The sequence below is a fragment of the Trachemys scripta genome, chromosome 10, assembly GCF_013100865.1.
Source record: "Trachemys scripta elegans isolate TJP31775 chromosome 10, CAS_Tse_1.0, whole genome shotgun sequence".
Classification (NCBI taxonomy): Eukaryota; Metazoa; Chordata; order Testudines; family Emydidae; genus Trachemys; species Trachemys scripta.
In genome coordinates this window covers 16,808,456-16,835,969 of record NC_048307.1, presented here as the reverse complement: position 1 = coordinate 16,835,969, position 27,514 = coordinate 16,808,456, and the positions used below count along the sequence as shown (strand labels likewise).

The window sequence follows — 27,514 nt, the reverse complement described above, 5'->3', positions numbered from 1 at the left end:
ACAGCTTTTTTTTTTCTTTTTTTTCTAATTGTAGGTATTTGAAATATAAGTTAAATCAAGTAGGAAATCCCCTCTCTGCAACCAAGATACTTCTGTCTCCAGAATATTTTATTTTCCTAAACAGTGAGACAGCAAATGCTTGGTTAAGTTTTTACTATAAGAAAATTAGGAGGTACAAAGAATACAGCAAGACATTGGCTAGTTAACAACAGTCATTGCAAGATGCTTCACAAAACCAAAAAAGGCAAGGATCATCAACAGCAGCTCTCATATGGTGGACTAAAAAGTCAAGGCTTTATTTCCCAAACTGTCCCCCCCCACAAAAAAGGCTTCAGAATGTTTATTATTAATAAGTTATGACCTAATCAAAACCCCATTGAAGCCAGTGGGAGGTTTTTTGTTGACTTCAATGGGGCTTTGAATCAAGCCCTTAAAGCCCCAAAATCATTGGAAATGAACTGGTTGATTAAATACCTATGAAAATAATACCATGTTATTTCAAAGACTGATATGAAAAAGGTAGTGAGGTTTTTTTTTTAAAAGAAGATTACAGTAACCTGGTGGAATATCTTTAGTTCAGAAATGACATCTTCACACTAAGAGTTTTAAAATTTTAAATATGGCCATTTATTAAAATTAAAAATATAAGTAGGAAAAAAAAGAGAGATTACACTGCTAGTTTGCAGGACCAACATCATGTTAAGAAAAGTTAACAAATCACACAATGTATATGGCAGATTATTCCATATACTGAATTGAAATATATGCATTTTTTTAAAAAACCTAAACATTCAGTTACTTATGTAAGGTTATTAATATATTAAGTAGAATAGTGAAATGTTCATATAAATACATTTTGTTTTCAATATTAGATACGTTCTCAAAAATGAACAGCTTACTCTATATAGGTATATTGCACTTTGACTTATTCACATGTAACTCAGACTAGCATTCTTCATAACAAATTTAAAATAAAAAAGAGATCAATACAGTGTCTTTCCCAAAATTAAATAGCTAGTACCTTTTTTAAAAAGGTAAACTTTGGTTAATACCAATTTACACAGAAGGAGAATAAAGAGAGAGCTTGGGGAATGGAGGGGGAAAGGACAAAGACTAATAAATAAATAAGTAAATCAGTAGTAAAGAAGCTAATAATTTTACCCTTATTTAGTTGTCGAAAATGACACATTTAGAGGCCTAGCGTTTCCTTATGCTTTATTATTGCAATTACTGTTTTGCATACATCATGTTTTGTCAAGATTAGTGTGAAAAGATCACAAGGTAGGTTTTAGTACTGAGCAACCTGGACTCACACTGAAGTCAGTGGAGCTGAGGATCTGACCATAAGGGACCCAATTCTACAAATCCTTACTTGCTTGAGTAGTCTCATTCTTTCCCAAATAAGCCCTACTCCCATGTAAGTAAAGATCTGTCGGACCAGATAGATTGGATTTCATCCTTTACTGCTTTGTACCTTGTGTGCTCAAAAACTTGTCTCTCTCACCAACAGATGTTGGTCCAATAAAATATGTGACCTCACCCACCTGATCTCTCATGTGCCTTGTGCTGTCATTTATGCCTGTGCACAGTGCATTCTTATTTGGTTGCTGTATACATCTACTTTGCACTCACTTTACACAGGAGTAAATGGCTACACGAGGAGCAAGGCAGTGGGGAATCATGCCCTTGGGACTCATGGGTACTCAGCATTTCTTAAAACATAGTAAGACCTCAAAGTATGGCAGACTGTTCAATATCTACAGATTTTTATTGAGCCTAGTTCTAGGAGGTGCTGAGTGCCCTCTATTCCCCCTCTAGGAGGATCTCAGGATGTCACAGCATTGGGTCTTTTGTGAGCTTCCTGCTCACAATGAGGCACATACACTGACACCTTGCAAACCCTGAGCTTCTCTCTTTTTTGCAGTTATCAGTTGAGAAGCCCCTATGCTCACTGACAAAGCTGTGCCCGTGTTTACCAGGCAAGGAAACATAATCTTACACTCTTTATTAAGGCCTGTGTTAAGTGCTCCACAAGTAATTTACGTGTTATGATGCATGCTTCGTGAGACCACATACCAACAACAAAGAGGGATAATAGCAAATGAAATGCCTCTCAGTAGCCTGATGTAGCTATCTTCTTCCTGTGTCTTCTACCACTGTTGCTGATATGCTTCTTATGGGTGTGGAGGAAGAGAATTTAAATATTTATCCTAGTTAAAGTACCTTAAAATTCACTGTCCAGGTATTTTGGGTAGTCTTTGTTTTTACTGTTGTGGAGTCTTTAATATGTTGAATCCACACACAGATTTTTGACTATTAAACTAAACAACTAAATGATAAATCTGTGATAGCATAGCCCAAACAGGTTCTAATATTTAATTTTTGTATGTATAATTTCTAAAGACCCAGTCATGTGGGGTGCTGAGTAGTTTCATTGGCTCCAAAGGGAGTTGTGGCGTCCATATTTCGCATTAAACGCATAGCCAGACTCACTAAGTCTCCTAGCACGTCAGGGAGACTCCCATTTATAACCAAAAATTCCAGCTCCTGATTTCATGGTGTTATCTCCTGCAGTGTAGGAGCGGGACGTTGGGGCTGGCAATCCAGCAGTGCAAGGGCCATGTGTGTGTGTGTGTGTGTGTGTGTGCAACATCACAAGAGGAGGACCCCATCTACATGTTAGGGCTAGAGAGCCAACGGGTAGGAGCTGGGACTCCAGGAGCCAGGTCAGCCCCAGGAGACAGGAGTTGACACTCTGGGGTAACTGCAGAGCAGGCTCACACACCTGAGGGCCTCCCAACCCAAATCTCTCTGAAATTAATCTCAAAACGTTGGTCAGTGCACATGCAGCACCTCACAGAATTGGGCCCCATGGGATCGCTGTACCTTGCAGGATTGGGCCCCAAACTTATGAGCCTTTGGAGAGTCTAATTAAAGTCACTGGAGAAATATTCTACTTTTGTTCTTGGCTGAAGAAACCTCTTTCCCCCTCCCTTCCAACCCCTCCCCTCTGGCCTCGGTCTTAGATAAAACAACTTAAAGCATATAAATATTGGCAGATAGCAGGATTGCTTTTCATGCCAAGGCTATAACAGGTGAAATATCCATCCTTGAGCCTTGAGTTGAAGCCTGGAGTTCAAGTGAGCCTGGAAGGGCGTGTCACAGTTCAAATGTCTTACAGATTGCTCACTGCAGAAAGTCCTCAATAGCAGGGACTGCGTGTAGCGATATTTCATGTTAGAAATGACACATCGTTTTAGGCAAGCGCACGCAGTGCAAATGATACCTTCCACAGTACATAAAGCATTCACTTTGTCAATAGTGAAGACAACTAGATGGTCACAGAAGTTCTTTTATGGTTGCAATTAAACACCTTCGGCGTGGCTTTTCCCCCAACAACTGTACTGCACCAATGCTTGCACGTGGACACATGATAGCAATTGAACATAAAGATTTGTACTCCAAAGCATATTCAAAATGCTATGTAACAGGAAAGAGGCATTTTGCCTTCTTATTCCGACTCTCAAAATGAAGTACTCCCATTCTCTGCTAACAGTCTGATCTACCTTTAGTCTGTCAGGGAAATGAAATCAGCTGACCACTTTTAAAAATAGCCACGTCAGCAGTTTACATTCTGGAGATGTAACCGCTTGAAAAGAAGATGCATCCAGAGACACTAACAATCCTCCTTTCATGGTGATATTTTTATAGGTTTTCCATTTTTATCATACTGGTAAACAAGCATTTTGATGCAGTGAGAATTGGCAGGGGAAATCCAAGGGCTGCTAGTTATTGAAAAGTTATGGTTTGTATAGAACTGAACTGGTTGTTTCTGGCACCTAAAGAAAGCCTTTAGTGTCGCAGCTGCCATTGTGCGAAATCTCTTGCTAATGAAACAGTAGAGGAAGAAATTAATTGCAGTGTTCAACAGTGCTAGCATATTGGCAATATCCGACACGATATGTACCAACCAAGTGTTGTTTAAAGGTGATACATAGAGGTGATACAGTATCATGATTATTCTTGGTGCCCAAAGTATGGCAAAAATAGAAGTTATAGTAAACAAAATGGCTGTCGTTTTCCCTGTGGAATATCCTCTCAGTCGGAAATTGCATTTTCGTCTGAGCTTGTACACAATGATTGAATTCAGAATGAAGAAAATGGAACATGGTACCAAGTAAACAGTAAAACAGTGGATCCAGATAAGGACATGATGTATAGATGTGCTTATGTAGTCTTCAATCCAAATATTGGGCCACCAGTAATAGGGGATGCTGGTCAAAAAGCAGGTGATATAAACACACACAATGACTTTTCGAGTACGAGCTGGATAGGAAACTGTGTGATATTTAAGCGGATGACATACTGCTATGTACCTATCAATTGTTAATGGCACGGTAATCCAAATGGACGTATGTATGGAAGAAAATTCCAATACCTCAATTATTTTGTCAAGTATCTGAGGCATCTGCTTATTCAAGATGAAGTCCTCCAGCAAAAAGTCAACAAAGACAATAAAAAAAAGTACCAGTATGTCAGCAGCAGCTAGTGCTAAAAGATAGTTGTACGAGGACTTCTGCCTGCGAACCACCAGCTGCGATAGGATAATGACTGTCAGGATGTTTGCTGTGGAGACAGAAAAGTTCAGTTAGTTTCATGGGAGGTAGAGTTAACCTTATTTCAATGTTTGATTGAGCTGGAGCTACATTTCAGGCATGCTGTAGCAGAACTATCTTCATTAAAGTTCAAGAAATCAAAGAGTGAACTCCTATGTTGGCTGTGCCTAATTCAATCTAGTCAGTCTGTCAATTCAGTCCAGCCCTGTACCACTGTGTTTAGCCAGGTTTAGCTGTTCTGTTTAGAAGAGGCAGTGACTGTTGTTTGGAGTTGGTCAAAATATTCTGTTCAAAATTTTTTTTGATGAAAAATGTATTCGTCCCCCACCCCCGTTTTTTTTTCTTCAAAAATATATATTTTGGTGTGGAAAATATTCATTTTTTCCCCCAAAAAATTTGTTGTGTGTTTTTCTTTTTACTAAAAAAACCCTTTTTTGGTTTGGTTTCCAGTTTGTTCCCCTCCCCACTTTTGTTTTTCATTTTCTTTTCCCCAGCCTTTTCCTTTCCCTTTTTAGTGACAGAAAGGAAAAAAAGAAGGTATAAAAAGGACTCTGTTACAGCTCACTTGATTCCCCTGAGAGAGAGAGAGAGAGAGAGTGTGTTTGAAACCTAGGGAAAAGGATTGGAAATCAAACTGCCCTTGATAGGTCATCTTAATTTGACCATTTCAGGGCTCAATCCTGTGAAGTGCTGAGTGTCTCCTGAGAAATGAGTGCCTTCAATTCTCACTTGAGCAGGGTGAGGCACTCAGAACCATGCCTGAGGCTCTCAGCACTTCACAGGCCTTTTCTATCATGACAGTTTTGCTAGCTCTTCATTCAGGATCCATATCAACCTTAATGCCACCAGATTCATCTGCTCCCCAAACAGTTCCTTGCTTAACCAGAGATACTCCTTAAGAATACATCTCTGACTGTGAGGCCTTGTATCTGTTGCTGCTACTGGAGTATTCCTGAGCCATTAAGGGGAAAAATGCAGTTCAAATTAAACCTTTATACTTGAGTAAAACTCTTTGAATTATGTATGATTTCACTCAACACCACTGAAGAAATCCTGTACACTTCCTCTTTGGCTCAGACAGGATTTTGCCTGCAGCCCCATGGCCACTGTCCAGTATGCCCATCATTTTATGCCTAAAAGAAGGGTTACATGCTGTTTAAATAGCACAGCAATAAATTGCCAACATATCACAGAGCTTACATTACATTAGGTCCAATCGTGCAGTCTTGTCTCAGGCAAAACTCCTATTGCTACCATTGGCAGTTTCATCAGAGTAAGGTATGCTAGATTGGTCCCATCCAAAGATTGATTAAATCGGCTAGAGTGGCCACAGTAGTGCTTTAAACAAAGATGGAGATTTGGTTTACTGACAGTATGGCTTGCCAAATATTTGTGTTTGACATTTTCATAAATGCTGTAATTACCTCTCCCTCTTCTACAGATTGCTCTCCCAAGGCAAATCAAGAGAAATTATGAGGATTTCTTGAAATCAGAAAGAGCAGAAATTATGTAAGTAAAAGTAATGATGCCCTTGTACGTGTGTCCTAAAACTGAAATGAGAATGCATATTATTTAACTATCACTTGGCAATTACGACAACTCTTGACTTTAGAAGGCCTCCCAAGCCTGCTTTCTCAAAGCAGGTTTTTAGCTAGTGGAGAAAAGGGTCACACAAATGAATGACAGGAGTAACCACCATCAACATCTCAATTCTGGAATTAACCAAAATTCAAGAGAATGATTAAAATCACATCCTGGAACAAAGCAAACTCTTGTAGAATGGCTAAACCAAACAGTACGTGATCAAGGTGCCAGAACCATATATATGAAACGTAAAGTAGAATCTTGCCCAGAATATTATTTTAAGACTCTCTTTCAAATTAGTTTTTCTGTCATTAAGGACTATACCAGGCCTGACTCTCCTTCTGTTACGCTAATCTTACATGGGTGTAACTCCATTGATTTCAATTTAGAGCAGCATCAGGGGGCTGTGGTAGGCAGAGTGCTCCATTTCCTTGTTTTTCAAGAAAACCTTGGTCTCTCAATAGGATCTGCTATATGGCAATCAGATATAGAATGAACAACATACAGTAACAAAAATCCTGGACTCAGAAAACTTAATGTGACTGAGAAATTACTGTTTCATGGCCTGACATCTTGTCACTTGAATATACCCAGTGTATCCATCTCCTTTGCAGGAGCATAGCTGGGGGGTTCAAGGGAAGCAGCCGCTTCACCTCAGCACATTTTTCAAAAGCGGCGCCTGCCAGGCTGGCGCTGGGCTCCTGCAGGCAAGGGGTGGGGCGGGCAGCACGGCCGGATTCCGGAGGAGCCATTTGGGGGGGAGGGGGGCGCGGCGGGCACGGCCGGAGGAGCGAAGGGGCCGGCTCGTCGGCCATCGCGCCCCACGCTCAGCACGGCCCCAACATCACCGCGGCTGCCTCTAAGGCGGCTCGGGGCTCGGCGGCTGAGCGCTCTGCAGCTGGCGAGATCCCCTCTCCCCAGCAGCTTCCTGCTTCCCTCGGCCCGGGCAGCCCAGCATTAGCAAGGGGCGGGGTATTGCTAATGCTGGGCTGCCCAGGCCGAGGGAAACAGGAAGCTGCCGGGGAGAGGGGATCTGCCCACCAGCTGTGGAGCGCTCAGCCGCCGAGCCCTGAGCCGCCGCAGGAGGAGGCCGCAGCAATGTTGGGGCCGCACTGAGCGTGGGGCACGATAGCCAAGGAGCCAGCCCCTTAGCTCCTCCGGCCGCGCCCGTCGCCCTCCCCAATGGCTCTTCCTGAGTCCGGCCGTGCTGCCCGCCCCGCCCTGCCTGCAGGAGTCCAGCGCCAGCCCGGCAGGCACCGCTTTTGAAAAAAAATGCTGGGCTGCCTGGGCCGAGGGAAGCAGGAAGCTGTGAGGGGATCTCGCCAGCTGCTGCCCACCCCACTGCTCTGCTCCCCTCAGCCCCGGGAGAAGCGAGCAGCGCCTGCCCGCCACCCCTTCCCCGCGTCCGGCCCGCCCCGGACCGAGCCCCTCTGAGGGGGGGGGGGGGCGCAGCATGGCCGCAGCGTGGCTGGAGGAACCAAGTGGGGGGGGGGAGCGCAGCGCGGCACGGCTGGAGGAGCCAGCCAAGGGAAGGGGGTGCGGAGCAGCCGGAAGAGGAGCCAAGGGGGGGCGCCTTTTTTATGTTTGCTCCCCCTGCACTTAAAACCTAGCTACGCCACTGCTCCTTTGAGATTACTGTAAACTTGAGTCACCCGTACCCTGCTGCAGTGAGGGAGGCTGTGTCTGTGAGGCAATTTGCCCCGTCAGAAGTTCTGGTTGGAATTTCATAAGAGCTTCAACAATGAAGCTAGATATGCACATCTTCCAGGTTCCCTGGCCATGCTCCCTCCCCATCTGTTCCTCCTGCCTGCTTTGTGGGAGGTGTTGATTAGTTCTAGGCCCCCACAGTTGAATGGATTTACGGGCAGCTTCTGCCTCTCTGCTCCTCCATCACCAAGGCCAGCAGTAACAGTGTATACCAAGGTGCCAGCTAGTTTTGCCCTCTGAGCTGGATTAGAAAATTGATCTGACAAAGTACAGGGAAGCGCTATCCAATTTTTCTGCAAGGGTTACAGTATCTTGTATTGGAAAAACTTTCCTTGGAATCACATTAGTGGTTTTGCTGGCTGGGTGATATGAAATACAATAATATCATTTACTTAGTGAGAACAGATATAAACACCATTACTGAGGTTCAGCAGAAAACTGCCAGCATGATAATGCCTCAGCAGAGAGTTCAGGAATAGCCTTCATTGCTCTGTAAAGTATGGAGAGAGGCATCGGAGACTTCATGAGACTGATTCATTTGTAGTCACTTTGTCCATCTCCCTGGCAATGTAGAATTCTTCTCTGTGGTATTCCTGAGCCCTCTCCAGGACTAGTGCTTAGTGAAACTGGGGAGAATGCTGTTCAGCCAGTGGACCATACCATAATGACAATAATATATTGCCCTGTGCAATTGTCAGGGTGGTTCCCAGATATCTGCTCTTTTTGCTGTATCCTGACAGGTCACTTTTATGCATTCTAGTGGTGGTAAAGATAAAAAATGTCCTCCTCCACCATAGCATGTGCAGAGACCCGATTGCTGGGTCTGTTAGGTGTAGTGAGCACATGGGTGAATTCAGGTTGGCTTGACTTGGACACTGTGGTGCATGTTTCTTACTGGACATTTTTTGGCCACTTGTGGATAAGATCATTCATAGAATATTAGCATTGGAAGAGACCTCGGGAGGTCATCTAGTCCAATCCCCTGCTCAAAGCAGGACCAACACCAACTAAATCATCCCAGCCAGGGCTTTCTCAAGCCAGGCCTTAAAAACCTCTAAGGATGAAGATTCCACCACCTCCTTAGGTAACCCATTCCAGTGCTTCACCACCCTCCTAGTGAAATAGTGTTTCCAGTGATTTGGAATTGTGGGGAAATAGAGCAGGGGGGCCTTCTTTTTAATAGCCAGAGCTGTGAATCTGAAGGCCCCAAAATAAACCCTCCAACAGAGAGAGATCTGTTATGCTAACTACCCTTACACAAAGCAGTACAGGCCAGGGCCTGAACTAGACCAGACTGCACAATTCCCTGCCAAACTCGGTTTTAAGGGTCATGACCAGAGGAGGCGGGGGGCAAGGAGGGAAAGAATAGAAGAAAAGCCCCAGCAGCAGCACTAATGAAATATGTTCATGACTAATGAAATATAATAACCACTTGTGTGAAGCAATAGGCAACTTTAGCTAAATGCAATTTCTTAACTCATGCAGCTTCTCTTTTGGGTGATCTGTGACCCACTCCGTGATTCCAGCTATCTGCAAAAATAGCCAATCATAGATCCTCTTTAGGCGTCCCATGGAACCCCCCCCCCAATCTTTAACCAAAAGACCCCGGAAAATAACATGTGTCTTGAGAAATGTACCCAAACTGGTGCCAAGTACCACCCCTGGGGAAAACCACCAAGCGCCCCTCTACCCAAATAAACACCCACTTCTTGGAAAAATGAGGAAGGTACCTGGGGGGGGGGAACTGACCCCGACCCTAATTTCTTAACTCACGGTTTGGGGAGGGACTGACCCCAACCCTAATTTCTTAACTCGCGGTTTGGGGAGGGACTGACCCCAACCCTAATTTCTTAACTCGCGGTTTGGGGAGGGACTGACTCCAACCCTAGTTTCTTAACTCATGACGTATTGTTTGTACTTTGCTTGCGGTTTAATGAAATAAAAACCCGCCTGCGAGCGGGCCTCAGGGTGTCAGTCTTTGGACTGCACCCCAGTGCACTGGTATGTATGTCAATAAACTGGCCTCAGGCTTGAGTCTTTGAACTAAAATCATTGCGTGGGTGTCTTTGAATGGATTGGTCACTGCTGTGGGAGCTGATTAGGGGGTGACAAATGTGAGTTTAGGCTGGCATTGCTCACTGCAGTGCAGGACTTTGGCTTTCCTAACATCTATCAGAGACCCAAGGATGGAGGCTGCAAGAGATGAGACTAGTGGGTTGGCGCGGAGCAACTGTTCAATGTATCCCCTTCAATCGAGGGGATCTATCTGCCTCTTGCCCTAACAATATATTATCTGGGGGTCTCTAATATCCAGGTAGCAAAAGTGTCCAGGAGAGCTTTGTTCCTTCTTGCATGGCTGTTCCTTCCACCGCAGTTATCCAAACTGGAATAATGCAGTGCACTCAATAGGGAGCTGCACACAAACATCATTCAGAAACCTCAGCTAGGGCAGTACATGGCTGCCTGCTTACTCAGCCGGGCTTTATGCAAGGAGACAATTTCATCTGTCCTCCAAAGTCTGCTTGACTTTGTGTGTTTCAGTGTGCAATTCAGAGCATTGGCATTGACCTCTATAGCCCTATGTGTTTGGGGTTCTAGGCATCTAAGAGAGATCGTCTGTCAGGGAAACGCCTGAAGTGAGAGATGGTCGTTGGTTGCCTTTACTTCTGGTGTTAAATCCCAGTGGACTTTACAGCAAGGGATTGTCTACATGAACACTTAGTTTGCTGCAAGCTGGGTGTAAATCTACCCCACACTAGCCTGCTGATCACTAAATGTCTGTGAGAACCCTGCTGCTGCACACTAACAGTTCCCTTATGCATTTTAATCTACTCCTGTTCCACACCCCAGCTTGCCGTCAACTAAATATTAGTGTAAACAAGCTCCAAGTAAAAACTCTTCCAAGCTCTGCTTATCATGTCAAAGATGATCCTTTCTTACAGTGTTTTCTATAAAGCCTGAGCACTTCAGGTTTAGGAATTTCAGCAACAAACATTGCGTTCAGCCCCTGTGGGGGTGCAAAAGGGGATAGGGTCTGGGCCCATGGAGTTCAGTGCACAAGGATTGTGCAATGCAAAGCGAGCACCACTGGGACCTTGACAGATATGGAGGGAGTAGAGGGGTGCCCATCTGGTCAGGTGCACAAGCAGTTAGATTCTGTACCCTCGGAGAAGATTGTGCAGTGCTCATCCTCTCTCCCACTTCCCCAGGGTTCTGGGTGATGAGGGTGTTTGTCAGGCACCTGGCCTCCTGGAGCGCTTTCTGTACCTTCCTCAAGTGTTGTCTGTGCCTGAAAGGCACAATATATCCTTTAGTTTCCTTGCTTTTCTGGATTATAGTCATACCTCAAATATTATCTGTCTTTATGGGGGAATTATAGAAATACTTCAGTTGCCTATTATCACAGCTTGTGAGCTTAAAGAATAGCAGTTGAGTGTCTCTAAGCAGGAAACAGAAACACTCGTTACTTTTGAGGAATATATTCTGTACATAACAAACAGACTCTGCATGCAGTGAAATCTCCTTTATATTTAAAGTGGATAGCAGGGTTATGACACTGTGTGGTTTGGTAGTTCAGTATCATAAACTAGCTAAATAAAGTTACTATGGCTGTTGCTTACTGGGTGACAAACAATCCATAAGGTCATATAAGGGTAGGGTTGCCAGGTGTCCGGTTTTTGACTGGAATGCCCAGCCGAAAAGGGACCCCAAGTGCTGGCTCTACAGCTCCTATTGGCTAGGAACCACGGCCAATGGGAGCTGCAGGGGCGGCGCCTGCGGAAGGGGCAGTGTCCAGAGCCGCCTGGCCACACCTCCACGTAGGAGCCGGAGGGAGGACATGCTGCTGCTTCTGGGAGCTGCCTGAGATAAGCGCCGTCCAGACCCGTGACCCCTCCCGTGCCCCAACCCCTTGGTCCCAGCCCAGAGCACCTTCCTACACCCCAACCCCCTCATCCCCAGCCCCACTCCAGAGTCTGCACCCCCAGCTGAGCCCTCACACACCCCCATACCCCAACCCCTTGCCTCAGCCCAGAGCCCCGCCCCTGCACTCCGAACCCCTAATTTCTGGCCCACCCTGGAACCCACACCCCCAGCCCAGAGCCGTCACCCCTCTCGCATCCCAACCTACTGCTTCAGCCCGGAGCCTCCTCCCGCTCCACTCCAGAGCCCACACCCCCAGCCCACACCCCTTCCTGTATCCCAACCCCCTGAGCCACCCCGGTGAAAATGAGCGAGCGAGTGACGATGGGGAGAGTGAGCGACAGAGGGAGGGGGGATGGAGTGAGCAGGGGGCGGGGCCTTGGAGAAGGAGTGGGGCAAGGGTGTTCGGTATTGTGTGAGTAGAAAGTTGGCAACCCTATATAAGGGATGCCTTTCACCGAATAAGATTGTCGCTAAAGAGAGAGAGAGAGAGAGAGTGAGTGTGCGTGTGTGTAAAATTATTCTGTAGGTCAAATATTACAACTTCCTGCATTTCACATTAATTGTTATACAATTTTAATTGTAATCTCATTTTTTTAACTTTTCAAATAATGATTTCCTTTCACTATATTGACAGGCCCTTTATATATGAAAAGAAATCCTGAATATTTAAATTCAAAGTACTAGAAAATATACAACGAGGAACAATGATGCTTGATAGAGCTAGATGATGTATTGTAAAACAGTAGACAACATTAAAAACTAGACATTTACCGTTCTCAGTAGTTAAATGTTAGTGTGATTGCCAGTACAGAATCAAATGGCAACATTTACCACATCTGAGATTACCATAGTTTTTATCTTCTACTTTGTAAGGACAGTGGTTTTCAACCTGTGGTCTGCAGACTCCCTGGGGGTCTACAGACTATGTCTAAGATTTCCAAAGGGATCTGCACTTCCATTCAAAATTCTTTGTGGTCCGCAAATGAAAAAAGGTTGAAAACCACTGGTGTGGAGATCTCGGTGGTGACTGTGTTGTGACCATTGCCAAGGGGTGACTTTTGCTACTGACTATAAAGGAGAAGCCATTTTGAAAAATAAATATTGTGGTAAACATTCATTTATTAATAGTGCCTGCTGTAGAAGGCTAGAATTTTTGTTTAATTTATATGCCCAAGAACAACTTAGATCGCATTTATCAAAAACGAAGATAAGGTGGCCCCAATATTTTCTACAAATTCAGTGCTACAGTGTAAATGATGATCTGTCCTAATGCAATATGGGCCAAATTCAGTGAACGTACGCCTGCTTAGGGGAGCAAAATTCGCCCGTGACCATATGGTGGATTGTGGTCAAGAGCTTTGTTAAACAGTGCAGGGCTTGCCAGGTGACTCACTCATGTGATACCTTAAGGCTGCAACTGATACAGCACATCTTCCTTCCATTTCCTCAGAGGATACCTGTGAGAAGTGATTTAAAAGGCTGATTTATTTATTGTCATATTGTCTGGGAACCAAAGAATGGGACGTGCTCACCCACGCATCCCTGCGGGGAAAGACGAGTCAAGTGAAACCATTTCTCTGTGTGTCTCATCTCTCACCAGGCACAATGGTAAAGCGTGTCATTCTGCAGCGCAAGCAGTAGTGGGAGATGGCAAAGTCCAGAGCAGAACTGCAAGGGACGGTGTGAAGAGGGTCCATGTTGAAGGAGAAACAGGGCAGCACAAAGGCTATGGTATAATTGTATGTGGAAGGGCTCCTCAAGAAAAAGCTCTAATGTGACTCATCCTTAAAAATCCTGGGTTCGTTGACTGACCATCCCCTCAAACTGGAGGAAGAAAATGAAACTGGAAATAGAAAAGACTTACTAGGCTGCCTGGGAAAAATACTACCCTATTATTCAGCTGTTCAGGTCACTCAAAACTCCACTATATGTAGGTGAAACTGAATTAGTGACTGCAGACATGCACTTAAAAAATTCTGGGTGCGCTGATTGATCAATGCCTCAGACTTGAGTCTGACAATGAAAACTGGCCTTCCGCCTCCTTTTCCTGGTACATGGTACTGATTAGCCATTGCACCTTGCTCTGGTGAAGAGCACTATGTATTCTGTACCCTTCCCAAAGTGTAGTACTGGGTGTTACTGGCTAGTCAGAACCAGAGAGAGATTTTAACAAAATAGATGGTTTTGTGAGCAAATGATCCATTTCTTCAGCTCTTCAAGGGCATTTACAAGGTAACTCTGTTGAGGGCCACTGGCCAGTATTCATTTTCAGCCTAGTCAGCCAGTCAGCGCACCCAGGGTTTTTAAGTGCAGGTCTATACGGTAACTTGTCTGGCAGACAGTGAGTAATTCATTTCACTTGCACAGCATGGGCCTTTGGGTTTTCCTAGGCTGCTGGACTAGGATTTTTGTAGCCTGACTGATGGAGCAGACCTAATGGTACAACTCTAGGACTAATGTACTATACTGAAGGAAAGTGTGTGTGATATAATACAGGCCTCATTTTCCTCACACTTACCACATCCTAATTCTCATCAGTGTGAGGCGTTTTAGGCCCCTGTGTTAACGCACCTGATCTACTGTGGGATGGATTGTGGCTTTTTATGCCGTGGCCCTAAGTAGGGGGCAGTGGGGAGCAGCACCGTAAGCCTGAACTCAGGCAGGCACAATCTCTCCAAGGCTGCTCTTTGTGCATGCAGGGTGAACGTTCTGCTCCATCCTCGCCTCCTCCCTGTCCATGGGATCCACAGAGCACAGGAAGTGCAAGGAATGCATAGGAGCCACTGAGAATCTAGGCCCGTGTATGTACGTCCGTACCTCTATAGATGTGTACATATATACAGTGTGAGTGCATCTTTTTATGTGTATGTTATAATAGACAGCATAGGCAGTGGATATAATAGGCAACACCTGGGCTGTGGTGCCCCCCTCCCCCACTCCTGCCTCCTCCCCTCTCTGCTCTGACCCTGACCTGAGGCTTCCAGAACTTGCTGCTGCTGCTGGGGTGAATCTTCCTCCTCTCCTTTCCTCCACCCCATCCCCCTGCCCCCTTGGAGGTCCCCACAGCTGCCGGCCGCGTCTCTCCCCATTCCCCACTCCCCGCGGTGTGCGTGTGAGAGACAGAGAGAAAGAAAGAGAGAGAGAGAGAGAATGTGAGTGGGGAGTCAGTGGCAGACATGAGGAGGCAAGCGGAGGTGATCCATGAGTAAGGGCAGGTCTACACTACAGCCGGGATCGACGTTCTGAGATCGATCCACCAGCGGTCAATTTAGCGGGTCTGTACTCTACCCCCGACGAGAAGAGTAAGGTAAGTCGACAGGAGAGTTTCTCCCGTCGACCCCCCATGGTGTAGACCCGTGGTAACTTGACCTCAGGTACGTCGACTCCCGCTACATTATTCATGTAGCTGGCGTTGCATAGTAGGGTAGGTCGACTTACTGCAGTAGTGTAGACATAGCCTAACTTTACACAGTGAAAAAGCTTTGCAGAGATCACTGAAACTGCTAAAGAGCCACTGAAGTGGTAATGAAGCCCTTTAACAGGTATTTGCCAATGCCCAGGAAGCCTTTGGCCACATTCAGCTGGCTTTTATATTGTAGGAAAATGTGTTATTGGGGTTAAAAAAAGTTTCCAAATGACGATTCTTCCGTTATTCTCTGTACCCAGAAGAAGTAACTGTTAACCTGGCTCAAGGAAGAGCTGACATAGCCAGTGAGTCTATTTCTCGATCTAGTCATTTTATTCAAATCCAGTTTAAGTAAACTAATCTGGCAGGGAATTCTGTATAAGAAAGGTGATTAAACTACCGCCTAAATGCAGGCTGTCACTGACAAGCACTTTTTCAAACGGAGAGATTAGGCTTCAGGTTAGCGCAGGTAGCCTGGCTTTTCGTCTCTCTCTATACAGCATACACCGAACTCCCTGCCACGCAGAGAAGAATCTATCTGGCAATTGAGCCTGTTCAGTTCCCTTGGGGAATGTTGTTAGTGCTTTAAGGTGAAAAGCGGAGAGGGTGACACGGGGGGGTGGAGGGGGAACAGCAGCAGGGTGAGCCAGCTGCACAGCAGGTGGTGGAGGGGGTCTTGTGGCAGGAGAGGAAAGGGTCTGGTGGGGGCGGGGTGAGGAGGCAAGCAGCAGGTGGGCAGGGGAGGAGGTGAGCAGAGGGAAGGATCTCGGGGGTGTGTGTGAAAAGGCGAGTGGCAAGTCAGCGGTGGGTGGGGCCTGGGGCAGAGCAGGGGTGGAGTGTGGGTGGGGCTGTGGGCGGAAGAGGCAGGATAAGGAGTTTGCCTCCTCCAGGGGACGTTTCACCCACTGCCCACGATAGACAGGGAGATAAAACACTACACCTTTCTAAGTCTCCAATCTCCTTCCCCCACCTACTGGTAGTATTGTGAAGAAGGCTGCACTGCAACAACACGGGTACTGGTCCTACAAGATCCTATGTGCCCTCCGCTCCCACTGAAGGCTGATTCGCTTCTCACTTACATCAGTTTTATGCTACTGCAGCTCCATCGACTTCAATGGAGTTACTCCTGATTTACACTGGAGTAAGTGACAGTAGAATCAGGCCCAATGACTTCAGTAGCAATTGAGGGCACATTAGTACTCAGGGAGGCACTCAGCACCTCAGAGGGTCAGGCCCATTATTACAGTTGACCACACTGAAAAAGCTCAAAGCAGGTTGCAGAAACACTTTTGGGTATTGGGGAGGGCAGAGGTTAAGAATATTTATTTTTAAATCTGTAACAATAAGCACCTTTTTCATTATGCACCTCACCAATACCTCGCAAATTATATTTGTGTCCATTATTTTAATGAGCTGGGTTTTAATGTATCTTAAAAGCAAGCACACAAAAGTGGAAGGAAATGAGCCTCATAGGTGTACTGTCCTCAAGCATTTTTATGGTCTCCTGATCAAAACTGAAATAGAATGGATGGTGATACACCACTTCTTCAATTATAACTGCAATGCAGAAGTGCTTTGGGGGAGAATGGCAGGGAGCACTTTAAGGCATGTAAACAAGTGTGTGTGTGGGGGGGATAAAAAATTCCCAAACTCAGCTTCTCAAGATCTGGGCTGCTGTCTTCCTACCAGAGTGGTATGGTTCCCTAATGGATACCTGTATTAAATGAAGACAAAGAATGCTTAACAAAATAGTGCCAAGAATATGCAAGGGTTTTAGTTTTTGGTTCAAAATATTTGGACAAGTCACTCTGGGCAAAGGCAGACCTAAATTTTCAAAAGTGATTCTAGATGCCTCAAATTTTGGCTGCCCAATTTGAGGTGACTTAAAGGGGCCTGGTTTTCAAAGGTGGATTCTCGGTGCTAGTCTGAATATCAAGATGCCCTTAAGGTGTCTCAAGCTGAGCAGTCAAAATTGAGACACAAAATCATTAGACTCTTTTGAAAATTTACGCCACAATGCTTATACAAATATGAACAGTGCAAGATGGAAATTAAGGGCGGAGATGGTGCAGAATTTCATTGTGGGCCATATCCTAAAGTCCTTACTAAGTAATAACAGAGAGGATTTAGCTCTGTATTAACTTAAGTCCTGTTCCTGTAGAGAGATCCACAAGTACAGGCCTTTTGGGCTTCCTAACATGTCACCCAATTCAGTGGGAGTCCACGCTTTCAGATCTCGGGGCCAGCTTTGCTCACACTATAATGGGTCTTCTGCCTGAAGGAGTGAGTTAAAAACTTTTCTACATGGTGGGGTAATGCGCTGTATGGGGGTATAATTTCTACAGTGCACTAACCTATTGCACATTAAAGGTTCTCTAGTGCATTTTAAAGCAGCATTGTGTTAAAGTGAACGAGGGAACCTTTAGTGTCCACACAGACCAATTATTGCACAATACAACAGTGCACTTTAGAAATCACACCCCCATACAGTGCATTTCCCCACAGTGTAGACAAGCCCTTAGTAAGGCCCTCAGGATTTGGCTGTGTTTTAGCAATGGAGGGTATATTGACACTAGAGATTTTTGGCTTGCGATAGCTAACACATTTGTATGTGCTAGTCTGGGTACTCCACAATCATTTGTACTAAAACAAACATTTGTGGAGTCTCACCACTTGCAAGTACAAACATGTTAGCTCCCTCAAATTAATTGGCAATCAATTAATTAATTTGAGTGGAACTCAAGTTTTTTAACAAATCCCCACCCCTCTAAAGGAAACATACCCTTAGTTACCAGACTGAGTTGTCTTTTTTTACCAAGGAGGGAGAAGAAGTTAAACAGGTGTTATCTGAGGGCCTGGGGTGTGTTAGAAGGGCCCCATGCAGTACTGAACAATTCTGGTGAAGCAAACTATAAATAACACTTTATTTTAGAGGCCCCTGCTTGATGCTAACATAATGTGTGACTCCTTTGGGTCTCCCTAAATATTGCTAGTCCCAGGCTTGCAGCATGGTTTCTGCTTTGTTCTCTACTGTCTCCTCTGAACAGTCCCACCTGCCCTATAAGCAGAGTAGGACGTAGCCAGATGGGATTAATGAAAATGATATGGTGCTGTCCTAAAGATGCTCTATCTACAGTCCCCTCCATCCAGGTCACCATTAGAGAGGCAGACACAGCACACCCTGAATTTGGACATCTGACTGTTTTATTCATGTACTAATTCAGGGGAAGGAGACTGGGATAGAGTGCAGGGGCACTGCAGGGTCCCCAGTAGACAAGGGGTTAAGTCTAGCTTCACTTTCCCCTTCTCTTGCGGGAGAAAATGACTGTGGGTAGGGAGGGGCTCTGTACCAGGTGCTGAATGCAGGGTGAGCTCCAGGTTGGGGAATCTTCCTGTTCTGTTTCTTTTGCATAGGGTAAGTTGTTTTGATTTATGTTGTGAAGGACATGCTCCTGCTGACTTAGTTCTGCTGAGTCACGCCCCCTATTTTCTGGAGGCGAGCAGAAAGAAAAGAGGAGAGGGAGCATTAAAAAGCAGAGCGGTAGATGGGTGGGGGAAGGAGGAGAGGATAGCAGGACTGTGTGATAAAGATACCTAATGTTTTTCAAAGATCCTCCGCTCCTAGAACAGCTCCTGGGGGCTCTGCAAATATTTGCCTGCTCAACATGAAAATTGACTCTGCTCTACATTTTGTACCACTGTCATTTCCAGGAAAAACCTCTGCTCGAATGTTTCTTCCCAGATAAACGAATTTTAGTAATTTCCCCTCCACACGTCTTTGTATTTTGCAGCCTGCTAAGCTTTCCATGTATTGCACCTTGTCTCAGCACGAACACCACTGCTTCCCACTCAGTCCTTGACCTGGCAAAAAAACACACAATACCCCTTGTTTTCATATGTCCGGAAATTTGCAGTTGTGTTCTGTACTGTACATCTGATTCACAATGATGTCCCCTTCTGAAATAACATGGATGCTGCCTTTCATTCCAGTGACCTTGTAGTCCAACTGGGGACAGTTTAGCAGACACTTCCCCAGACATATTGACCAGACTAAAGGTCTCTAATACATACTCCTTCCTGTCACCCTTTTTTGTGCAGGATGATTGCTACGGATCTATTTTTTCCTCAGCATCCATCATTCTTTAAAAAACAGACAATCATTTTGCCATTGAAAGTAACTCATTTCAAGCGCTTATGCAGCAGTTCTGTCTGTCTCTATGCACTCGCCCTACCTAATGGAGTATAACATCTCAGATCAGTCACTTATTCTTACTGTCTTAGTCTCATATCTGTCAGAAGTGCTGCCCAATCAACTCTCTGCCCCTGCTTAAACAGGGAACCATACACACGCTTTGGGCCCCATCCAGTGCTCATTAAAGTCAATGGAAAGATTCCCGTTGACTAAAATGGGTGCTGGAGAATTTAGTGCCCATTTATTGTGTGAACTCCATTTAATGAACAATGGTTGAACGGAGTTCTTTCTTCCAGTTTGGAACACAGCATAGATCCATTCCCGCATTTGCAAATCTTCCTGTAGTATTACTGTCTTGCAGTTACGTTGATATGATTCCTGTCTTGCCCACATACTGAGGGTCTAACTGATCACCATATTTGGGATTGGGAAGGTATTTTCCACAGGGTCAGATTGGCAGAGACCCTAGGGTTTTTTTGCCTTCCTCTGCAGTATGGGGCATGGGTCACTTGCAGATTTAAACTAGTGTAAATGGTGAATTCTCTGTAACTTGCGATCTTTAAACCAGGATTTGAGGACTTCAGTAACTCAGCCAGAGGTTAGGGGCCTATTTTAAGAATACACTGTAAAAACACTGCTGAGGTTCTGTGGCCTGCAATGTGCAGGAGTTCTGACTAGATCAGCAGTTCTCAAACTGTGGGTCGTGACCCCGTTTTAAAGGAGCCACCAGGGCTGGCGTTAGACTGGCTTGAAGCCGGGGCCAAAGCTGAAGCCTGAGCCTCACCACCTGGTTATAGCTCCCTGCCCGGGGATGACGCCCTGGGGCTTTGGCCCCCCTCCTTGAGGTGGTGGGACTCAGGCTTTGGTTTTGCCTCCCACCTCCAGAGCAGCAGGGCTCGGGTGGGCTCAGGCTTTGGTTCCCCCTCCTGGGGTTGTGCAGTAATTTTTGTGGTCAGAAGAGGGTCATGGTGCAGTGAAGTTTGAGAACCCTTAGACTAGATCGGGGTCGGCAACCTTTCAAAAGTGGTGTGCCGAGTCTTCATTTATTCACTCGAATTGAAGGTTTCACGTGCCAGTCATACATTTTAATATTTTTAGAAGGTCTCTTTCTATAAGTCTATAATATATAACTAAACTATTGTTGTATGTAAAGTAAATAAGGTTTTTAAAATGTTTAAGAAGCTTCATTTAAAATTAAATTAAAATGCAGAGCCCCCCGGCCCGGTGGCCAGGACCCGGGCAGTGTGAGTGCCACTGAAAATCAGCTCATGTGCTGCCTTCGGCACGCGTGCCATAGGTTGCCTACCCCTGGACTAGATGATCACGATGGTCCCTTCTCACCTTAAAATCTATGAGTCTATAACAGAGGTGGGCAAACTATGGACCGCGGACCATCCTGCCCAGCCTTTGAGCTCCCAGCTGGGGAAGCTAACCCCGGCCCCTCCCCCACTGCTCTCCCTCCCTCACAGCCTCAGCTCGCTGTGCCGCCAGCGCTCTGAGCGGCGGGGCTGCAAGCTCCTGCCGGGCAGCACAGCTGCCAGTCATAGTGCTCTGAGCGGCATGGTACGGGGGTGGGGAGCGGGGGGGGGGGTTGGATAAGGGACAGGGGAGCAGTCAGGGGACAGGGAGCAGGGGGTGGTTGGATAGGCGTGAGAGTCCCGGGAGGCCTGTCAGGGGGCTGGGGTGTGGATAGGGGTCGGGACAGTTAGGGGACAGGGAGCAGGACGGGGTTGGATAGAGGGTGTGGTCCCGGGAGGTAGTTAGGGGCAGGGGGTCCCGGGAGGGGGCGGTCAGGGGACAAGGAGCAGGGGGGGTTGGATGGGTCTGAGGTTCTGAGGGGGGCAGTCAAGGGGCGTGAAGTGGAAGGGGGCAGATAGGGGGCGGGGACCAGGCTGTTTGGGGAGGCACAGCCTTCCCTACCCAGCCCTCCATACAGTTTCAGAACTGCGATGTGGCCCTCAGGCCAAAAAGTTTGCCCACCCCTGGTCTATAAGATACAAAAGGATCCAATGCACTTTACTCAGTTGCCTGGAAACAGGAATACTATGTGTTGATTGCTGAATAACATGCAGTGGAGTTTGCATGTCCCTCATACTTCTAGTGGCCAGCAAACAGTTCTCATTGGCTGTTCTCTGAGATTTTCTGTGTCTGAAGAGGATTTAATTTACCAGATGCAGAGAATCCAGAATGGATGGGGCAAATTTGTCCTCATGGTTCAAATACACTTTTTAAGGACTATGCTAAACATACATCTACCACTGCCCACTTCAGTATTTACTGTGTATTCCTTGTGAATGACACTGACAAAACTACAGCCTCCTTGTATGCCCCCCACCCCACGCCATTGGCACTATGCTGCCTATCATGCTAACTGTGTTGCACCCTTTAGCGTTTAGGTAGGTAAAAAAACTACAACTGTCCAAGTCTTCTCTTTCCATTCCAGAAGTGTATTGCAAGGAAGGTTACACTTTAAAGACATTGAGCTTGATCCTTCCAGGTGCTAGGTGCCTCAACTTCCATTGAAATAATTGGGCCTGATTTGCCTCTCATTATACTAGTTAAGATCCCTCCCTTCCTCCTTTTTTTTTTTTTTTTTTTTACATCACATCATAAGATTTCTTGTGCTTATCTTCAAGACCCTGGACAGCTCTTCCCTTTGTGATGTGTCCACCCCTCCTACACCATCCCTTCCCTTCTCTACTTGGCCAATGCCAGTAGCCTTGACTGCAAGCAGACTTCAAACGGTTGCAGCAACCCAGACGTTCTCTGACAAATAGGTCTTGCTGCCTCCTGCATGAAGTCCATGTTTCACTTACGGACGCAAAGCATGTCCAAAGCCGCTTCCTGGGGTTAAGGCCCCATTTTGCAGTTTAATCCATGTATATTGTTTGAGCAGTGAACCCAAAAAGCATGTAGAGCTGGAGAAATGAATGTGCAGACTTTGTTTCTGAAAGCAGCCAGTCCAGGATGGCAGTTTCCATGGGAGTCTGCATAACCCTGCTCTTTGTCCCAGGAAGCTGTAACACTGCTGGACAGGTCCTTTGAAGGTACCTTTAACAGAAGTGCTCTACTAAAGCACTTGTTAGAGGAGGTAACTGAAACTTAGCACAGTCTATCCCTAGTAGCTACAGTGTAAGCAATGGTACATTCTGGAGCTCAGTGGTGTTATTGGATATCTTGCACATAACAGGGCCAAATTTTGCTCACGTTCTCAGTGTAAACAAGAGTAGCAATGCAGCATACGCTCCAAAAGCACACTCTACCACTGGATAAGGGGAAAGCTTACACATAGATAAGAGGAAAGCTGTTGCTGCTGCCTTCTTCATTCTAGCTGTGGTACTGTATACAACCAATTGGAATAGGTGATTGCATCTAACCCTACCATGCTGCTGCTGCACTCTCCAATGAAGCAGAAATTGGAGTAATCGCCAAACATCCTCAAGAGATAGTGCTGCATTTGTGCCTGACTCTCCTAGCAGTGTTTTGGGGGCATTTGAGGGCAAGTGTCTTTAGTTGCAGCTGTCTTGTCTAGCTCTCTTACTAGAGAAGAGACTAGTTTGGTAGCTTGGTTGTTCTTTGTTTCTTCACCCATCAGCCCTAATTTTGACTGATTCAAAGCAATTCTTCCCTCTCCTTTCTGCCCCATACACCTAACACCTCTTCTCTACTGATGTTTTCTAGCTTCCCCCACCCCCCTGAGGCTCTCACACCAAATCAAGAAAAAATTCCATTAGCCCCACCCCTGCAGCCCTCACTAAACCCACCAGCCCACCAAAGAGAAACTCTAGAAACCATCCCCTTACCCACAGAAAACACTAACCATAGCAACAACATTGTAGGGGGATTGTCCCTTTAAACCACTGCACTTTCTAGCCATTGAACTACTGAAATACCTACATTTCCAGCAGCCTTTGTGCACTCTGCTCCTACCAGACACACATTTTCTTTTTTTCTGCATTGAGAGGCTGGATTCTGCAGATCAAGGGCCTGATTCTGTAGCCTTGCTCCTGTCACACAGGCTAATTACTCACGTGAGAAGATGTTACCTAGTGTGAATGAGGGTCTGTAGCATCTATCCCCAAGTGAATATCCCGCAAAAGTATATTGCAGGAAGCATAACTTAACCTTTGGCCATCCATGTTTAGACAGGTTTCCTCTTCCCTCAGGGCTCATCTGTGCCTCTAGGGCACAAATCTGCATTTGGGTGGTGTGGAACCACCCTGCATTGGGTGGCTCTCCGGCATACAGGAGTAGCACATCTGTTGCCATACCTCTTTATGGGGGTGCAGCATAGCTCATTCCTCCTAGTGTGCCAGTTACTCTCCACAGGCCTATCGGAGGGAGTGACAGTATGGTGAGGTCATATCCCTGTTCTCCCTCCCTCTTTGGAGCTCTCCGCGCCCCTAGAAGGATAGGGAGGGAGCAATCCCTGTGCTGTCCTGACAGCAGGGGCAGCAATTATGCCTGAGCCATACGAGTGAGGGGATAGGGCTTCTTGCACCTTTAATGCACGCTGCGTGCATCCACGTTGCACAATGCAGCTTCCACGCAAAGCCGTTGAGCTGAAGAAATTTCCTTTTTACAGTAGGACAAAAAATCCAAACAATAATAAAATGATTTTATCACACCTTTAAAAACAGCGGCAAAGAATTAACCTTTTGCATTTCAACGAGGTATTGCACAGACACTATGTCTGTGTGTGAGGCCAGGACCTAGATCTTCCTCTCTTTCAAGTTCTCAGAATTACAAAAAAACAAACTAGCTCAAACCAGGGAACCTCGGGGTCTTTATCATTTAGACAAGGAGACTCAAATACCCCTACAATATTTTGTAAAAGCAGCAGTGCAATACCAGAATGAAATCCAAGAATTTCTTATGCACTCAGCATGCCATATATGTACAGTTCTCTTGGATGTTAATGCCAGTATTATCTTCAGATAACATACATTGAATAAGGTAAGCCAAATGTATCCCTGATACAACTCCTCTGAACTCACTGGAGTTACATTAGGCATCATTTTGGCTCATAGTATCAAGCAGTTTTTTGGTGTGGTTTTTTTTAACTATTATCAGTGCCATTTTTCCTAATCAAATGGATGTATGTTCCAGGAAATATTCACATCACCCTTGCTAATTTGTGTCATGCACCAACTCTAAGTGTACATTCCTGGGTGGATCATGGTAGGTTCGTAATTAGAATGTATTGTACATCTGCAATTGTGTAAGTATAGGCAGAACATTCATTAATGGATTTCCTAGTGTCTGCACGAAGGATCTTCCCAATTTCAGGTAGATGTAGCACCTCATTGCTTCCTAATAACCTACTACTCGTATATTCTTAAGGTGGTCTTGGTCACTTCCTATTGGGCAGGTGTCAGTATCAGACTCCACGATGGCATCATTGTTGACTGCCATGGCCCAGAGGCCAAGCATGGAAACTGTACCTTTTCTCCACACCTGGTGGAGTCCCTTCAAGTCAGGGCTGAGGCACAGCGTGGCTGCACAGTGGAGGGGCTTGCCTGTGCTTTACATGCTTTGTGGCTAAATACAGGACTTAACTTTCCAGTTCTCTATGATTTGCCAGGCATCAAAATTTAATTATAGATGAGAAAAAAAGGCACAGTGAATATCAATTCATGTGCTGGGTACCAATTTCATATGTACTGTAGCCACTGTTCAGACCCAGGGCTCTCACTGTCTGATTCAAAAAAATGTATGAACTACTGGCTTGAAGAATAATTTTCTAAACAAAAGTAGCTAAGCTGAAAAAAAGCATTTAGGAATCAGTTAATATCTTATCAGTGCTGCTTGCCATTTACAAGATGTTTTAAATACACCCGGGTATGTATATAACTATATATTGCATTATCAAAAATATTGATTCATCTTGACAAAAAAAAAGTTCTAACATTTCCCTCTATTCTTGCTTGTCAAGAGGAATCATTATTAAAGATATTTTTAAACAGTAATTTTTAAACCATGGGTTTTTTCTGGATGTAGTGCAGGGTTGGCAGTCCTGGATACTGAAGCCCTTTGTTTAGCCATAGAACTGGTATAGCACGGACTGTCTTCCCTACCAAGATGTCTGAGTGTTGACCTGACGTGACCACTTCTAGGAGTGAGAAAGTTCAGTCTCCACAGCTTACTCAGTGCTTGTCCTGTGCTGGGACAAACATACCAATCAATCAATTGTGGCAGAGGTGGGTTTTGTGCTGTCTAATGGCAGTGCAAGCTCCAGGCATACTGACACTCTAGAGGCAGACTGTTCTACCTTTCCTGGTTAAACCAAGGAGCCCCTCCTGTCTTTCCCTTCTCCTGTTGTCACTTCTCATCTTTCCCCCTTTTCTGTGGGAGAACTTGTTTTCTGGCTAGCCAGCCTCTGGTCTATATTCTTGGGATGAGCTTTTGATGCTCACAACTGCACTCATAGGAAATCAGTGGAGTACTGCCATTGACTTCAGTGGGTGAGGGATCAACTCCTGGAGCAGTGGGTCATGTGAGCCTGACTAGATTCTTCAACTAGCTGCCCAGGCTACAGGGATGGGCTCCTGGAGCATGCTGGTTTTCTAGCTGACCAGATACTTTCTGCACTGGAATTCTGTGGAGTCACAGTTCCTTGATCACGTGTGGAATCTGAGATACCTTGATCCTAAAGCTACCCTTGTCCACTGGGAGCTGGTCTGAGATAAGCCAGCAGCAATCTGACAATAACAATTTTTAATTAATCCTCACATGGGCAGGCAACATACAGATACACGACTTCATGTCCCAATGCCAATCCCCTGAACCCTCCAGTCCTCAATACCATTTTACTTGAAATGGCCAAATTAATTATTTTGGAAACTTGATTAAGAACTGAGACGATGTACATCAGGTTCTGAACCAGCGAGCACTTGGACAGGTGCATTATAAGCAACTGGAACTGTTTGCTAACCCCTCCTTCTCCCCCCCTATTAAAGAGAAGAAGACAGACCCTTCATTAAAGAGAAGAGAAAAAACATTACCTATACGTGTAAAATACATGTCCTAATAAGTATATCATAAGAAATGTCTCATGTTAATCCCCATAGTTTAATAAAACAAGCTTCCCATGTATTTAAAAATTAAAAGTTCCACACTCATCACATATTACAACATTTAACTTTAATTAGAAATTCACCACCTCTTTTTTTAAAGATAATGCCTGGAGTTTTTCTAAAGTTTTAGCAACAATGTTAGGAAGAGACTGTTATTTGTTTAGACAGAGAGAAGGTTTGCCTAATGATGTAAAACAAGCAACTAACCAGAAATACCATCCAAAAGCAGAATTATTGTCTTGTAGATTTGGATCTGTAGAGATTCCTGTCCTTAATATAAATGTATTCACAGCAGAACAATGCCTTGCTCCTCTACACACACATTTATCTGTGAGACTATGTACAGTTTTACTGTACCAATGAAAGTGAGCCAATAAGAAAGTACTCCTGTTTTGCAAACAACCAAAGTCTCTGAACATCAGAATTTTCTTGGAGCTCTGTGCAGTAGCTGGACCTTGGATATGTCATTAAAAAAAAAGGATCTCAGTGAACATACACTGCAAACAGGACTTGATTTTGGATGAGTCTTTTTCTAACCGTTGACCTATAACTATATGCACGTGCAACACCCGCCCCCCGCTCCCACAACTGTCCTCCAGCGTAAGTGGCTCCAAGACTGTTTGCTTTTTATTCTAAAATGGTTTGGAGACAGAATAATTCCGCTCCATCCCTCGGAATCTTTCCTTAAAGACTAAAAACTTTCTCCACTTGCTGGCTGAGTTCAGCTGTCAGGACAAGTCGATTGCTCCTAAACAAACGGTCACGGCTCTGCTTTTAAAATATACCGAGGCAAACCTCATCTCTTAAGGGCGATCCTCTGGGGCCAGGCAGAGCCTGTGGGGGTGCCGCTGGAGAGCCGGGCAGAGGGTGGCACTCACCTGGCAGCCCGAGGCAGAGCAGCAAGCTGTAGTAGATGACAGGTACATATCCCAAGCCACAGCCATACTTGTGGTGAGCCAGGAGGGAGCCGTTGTGGACGTGGATGTGATTGTACTCCATTGAGTTGTCC

General features: G+C 45.4%; 1 protein-coding gene across 1 annotated transcript; it reads right to left on the bottom strand.

Annotated features, from left to right (window-relative positions):
* On the bottom strand, positions 1-27,514 carry GPR139 (G protein-coupled receptor 139). Its single transcript, XM_034784971.1, has 2 exons — positions 27,384-27,514; positions 1-4,626 (listed from the first exon to the last, which is right to left on the bottom strand). The coding sequence occupies exons 1-2, from the start codon at positions 27,502-27,504 to the stop codon at positions 3,692-3,694; spliced, it is 1,056 nt and encodes a 351-aa protein (XP_034640862.1). The 5' UTR covers positions 27,505-27,514; the 3' UTR covers positions 1-3,691.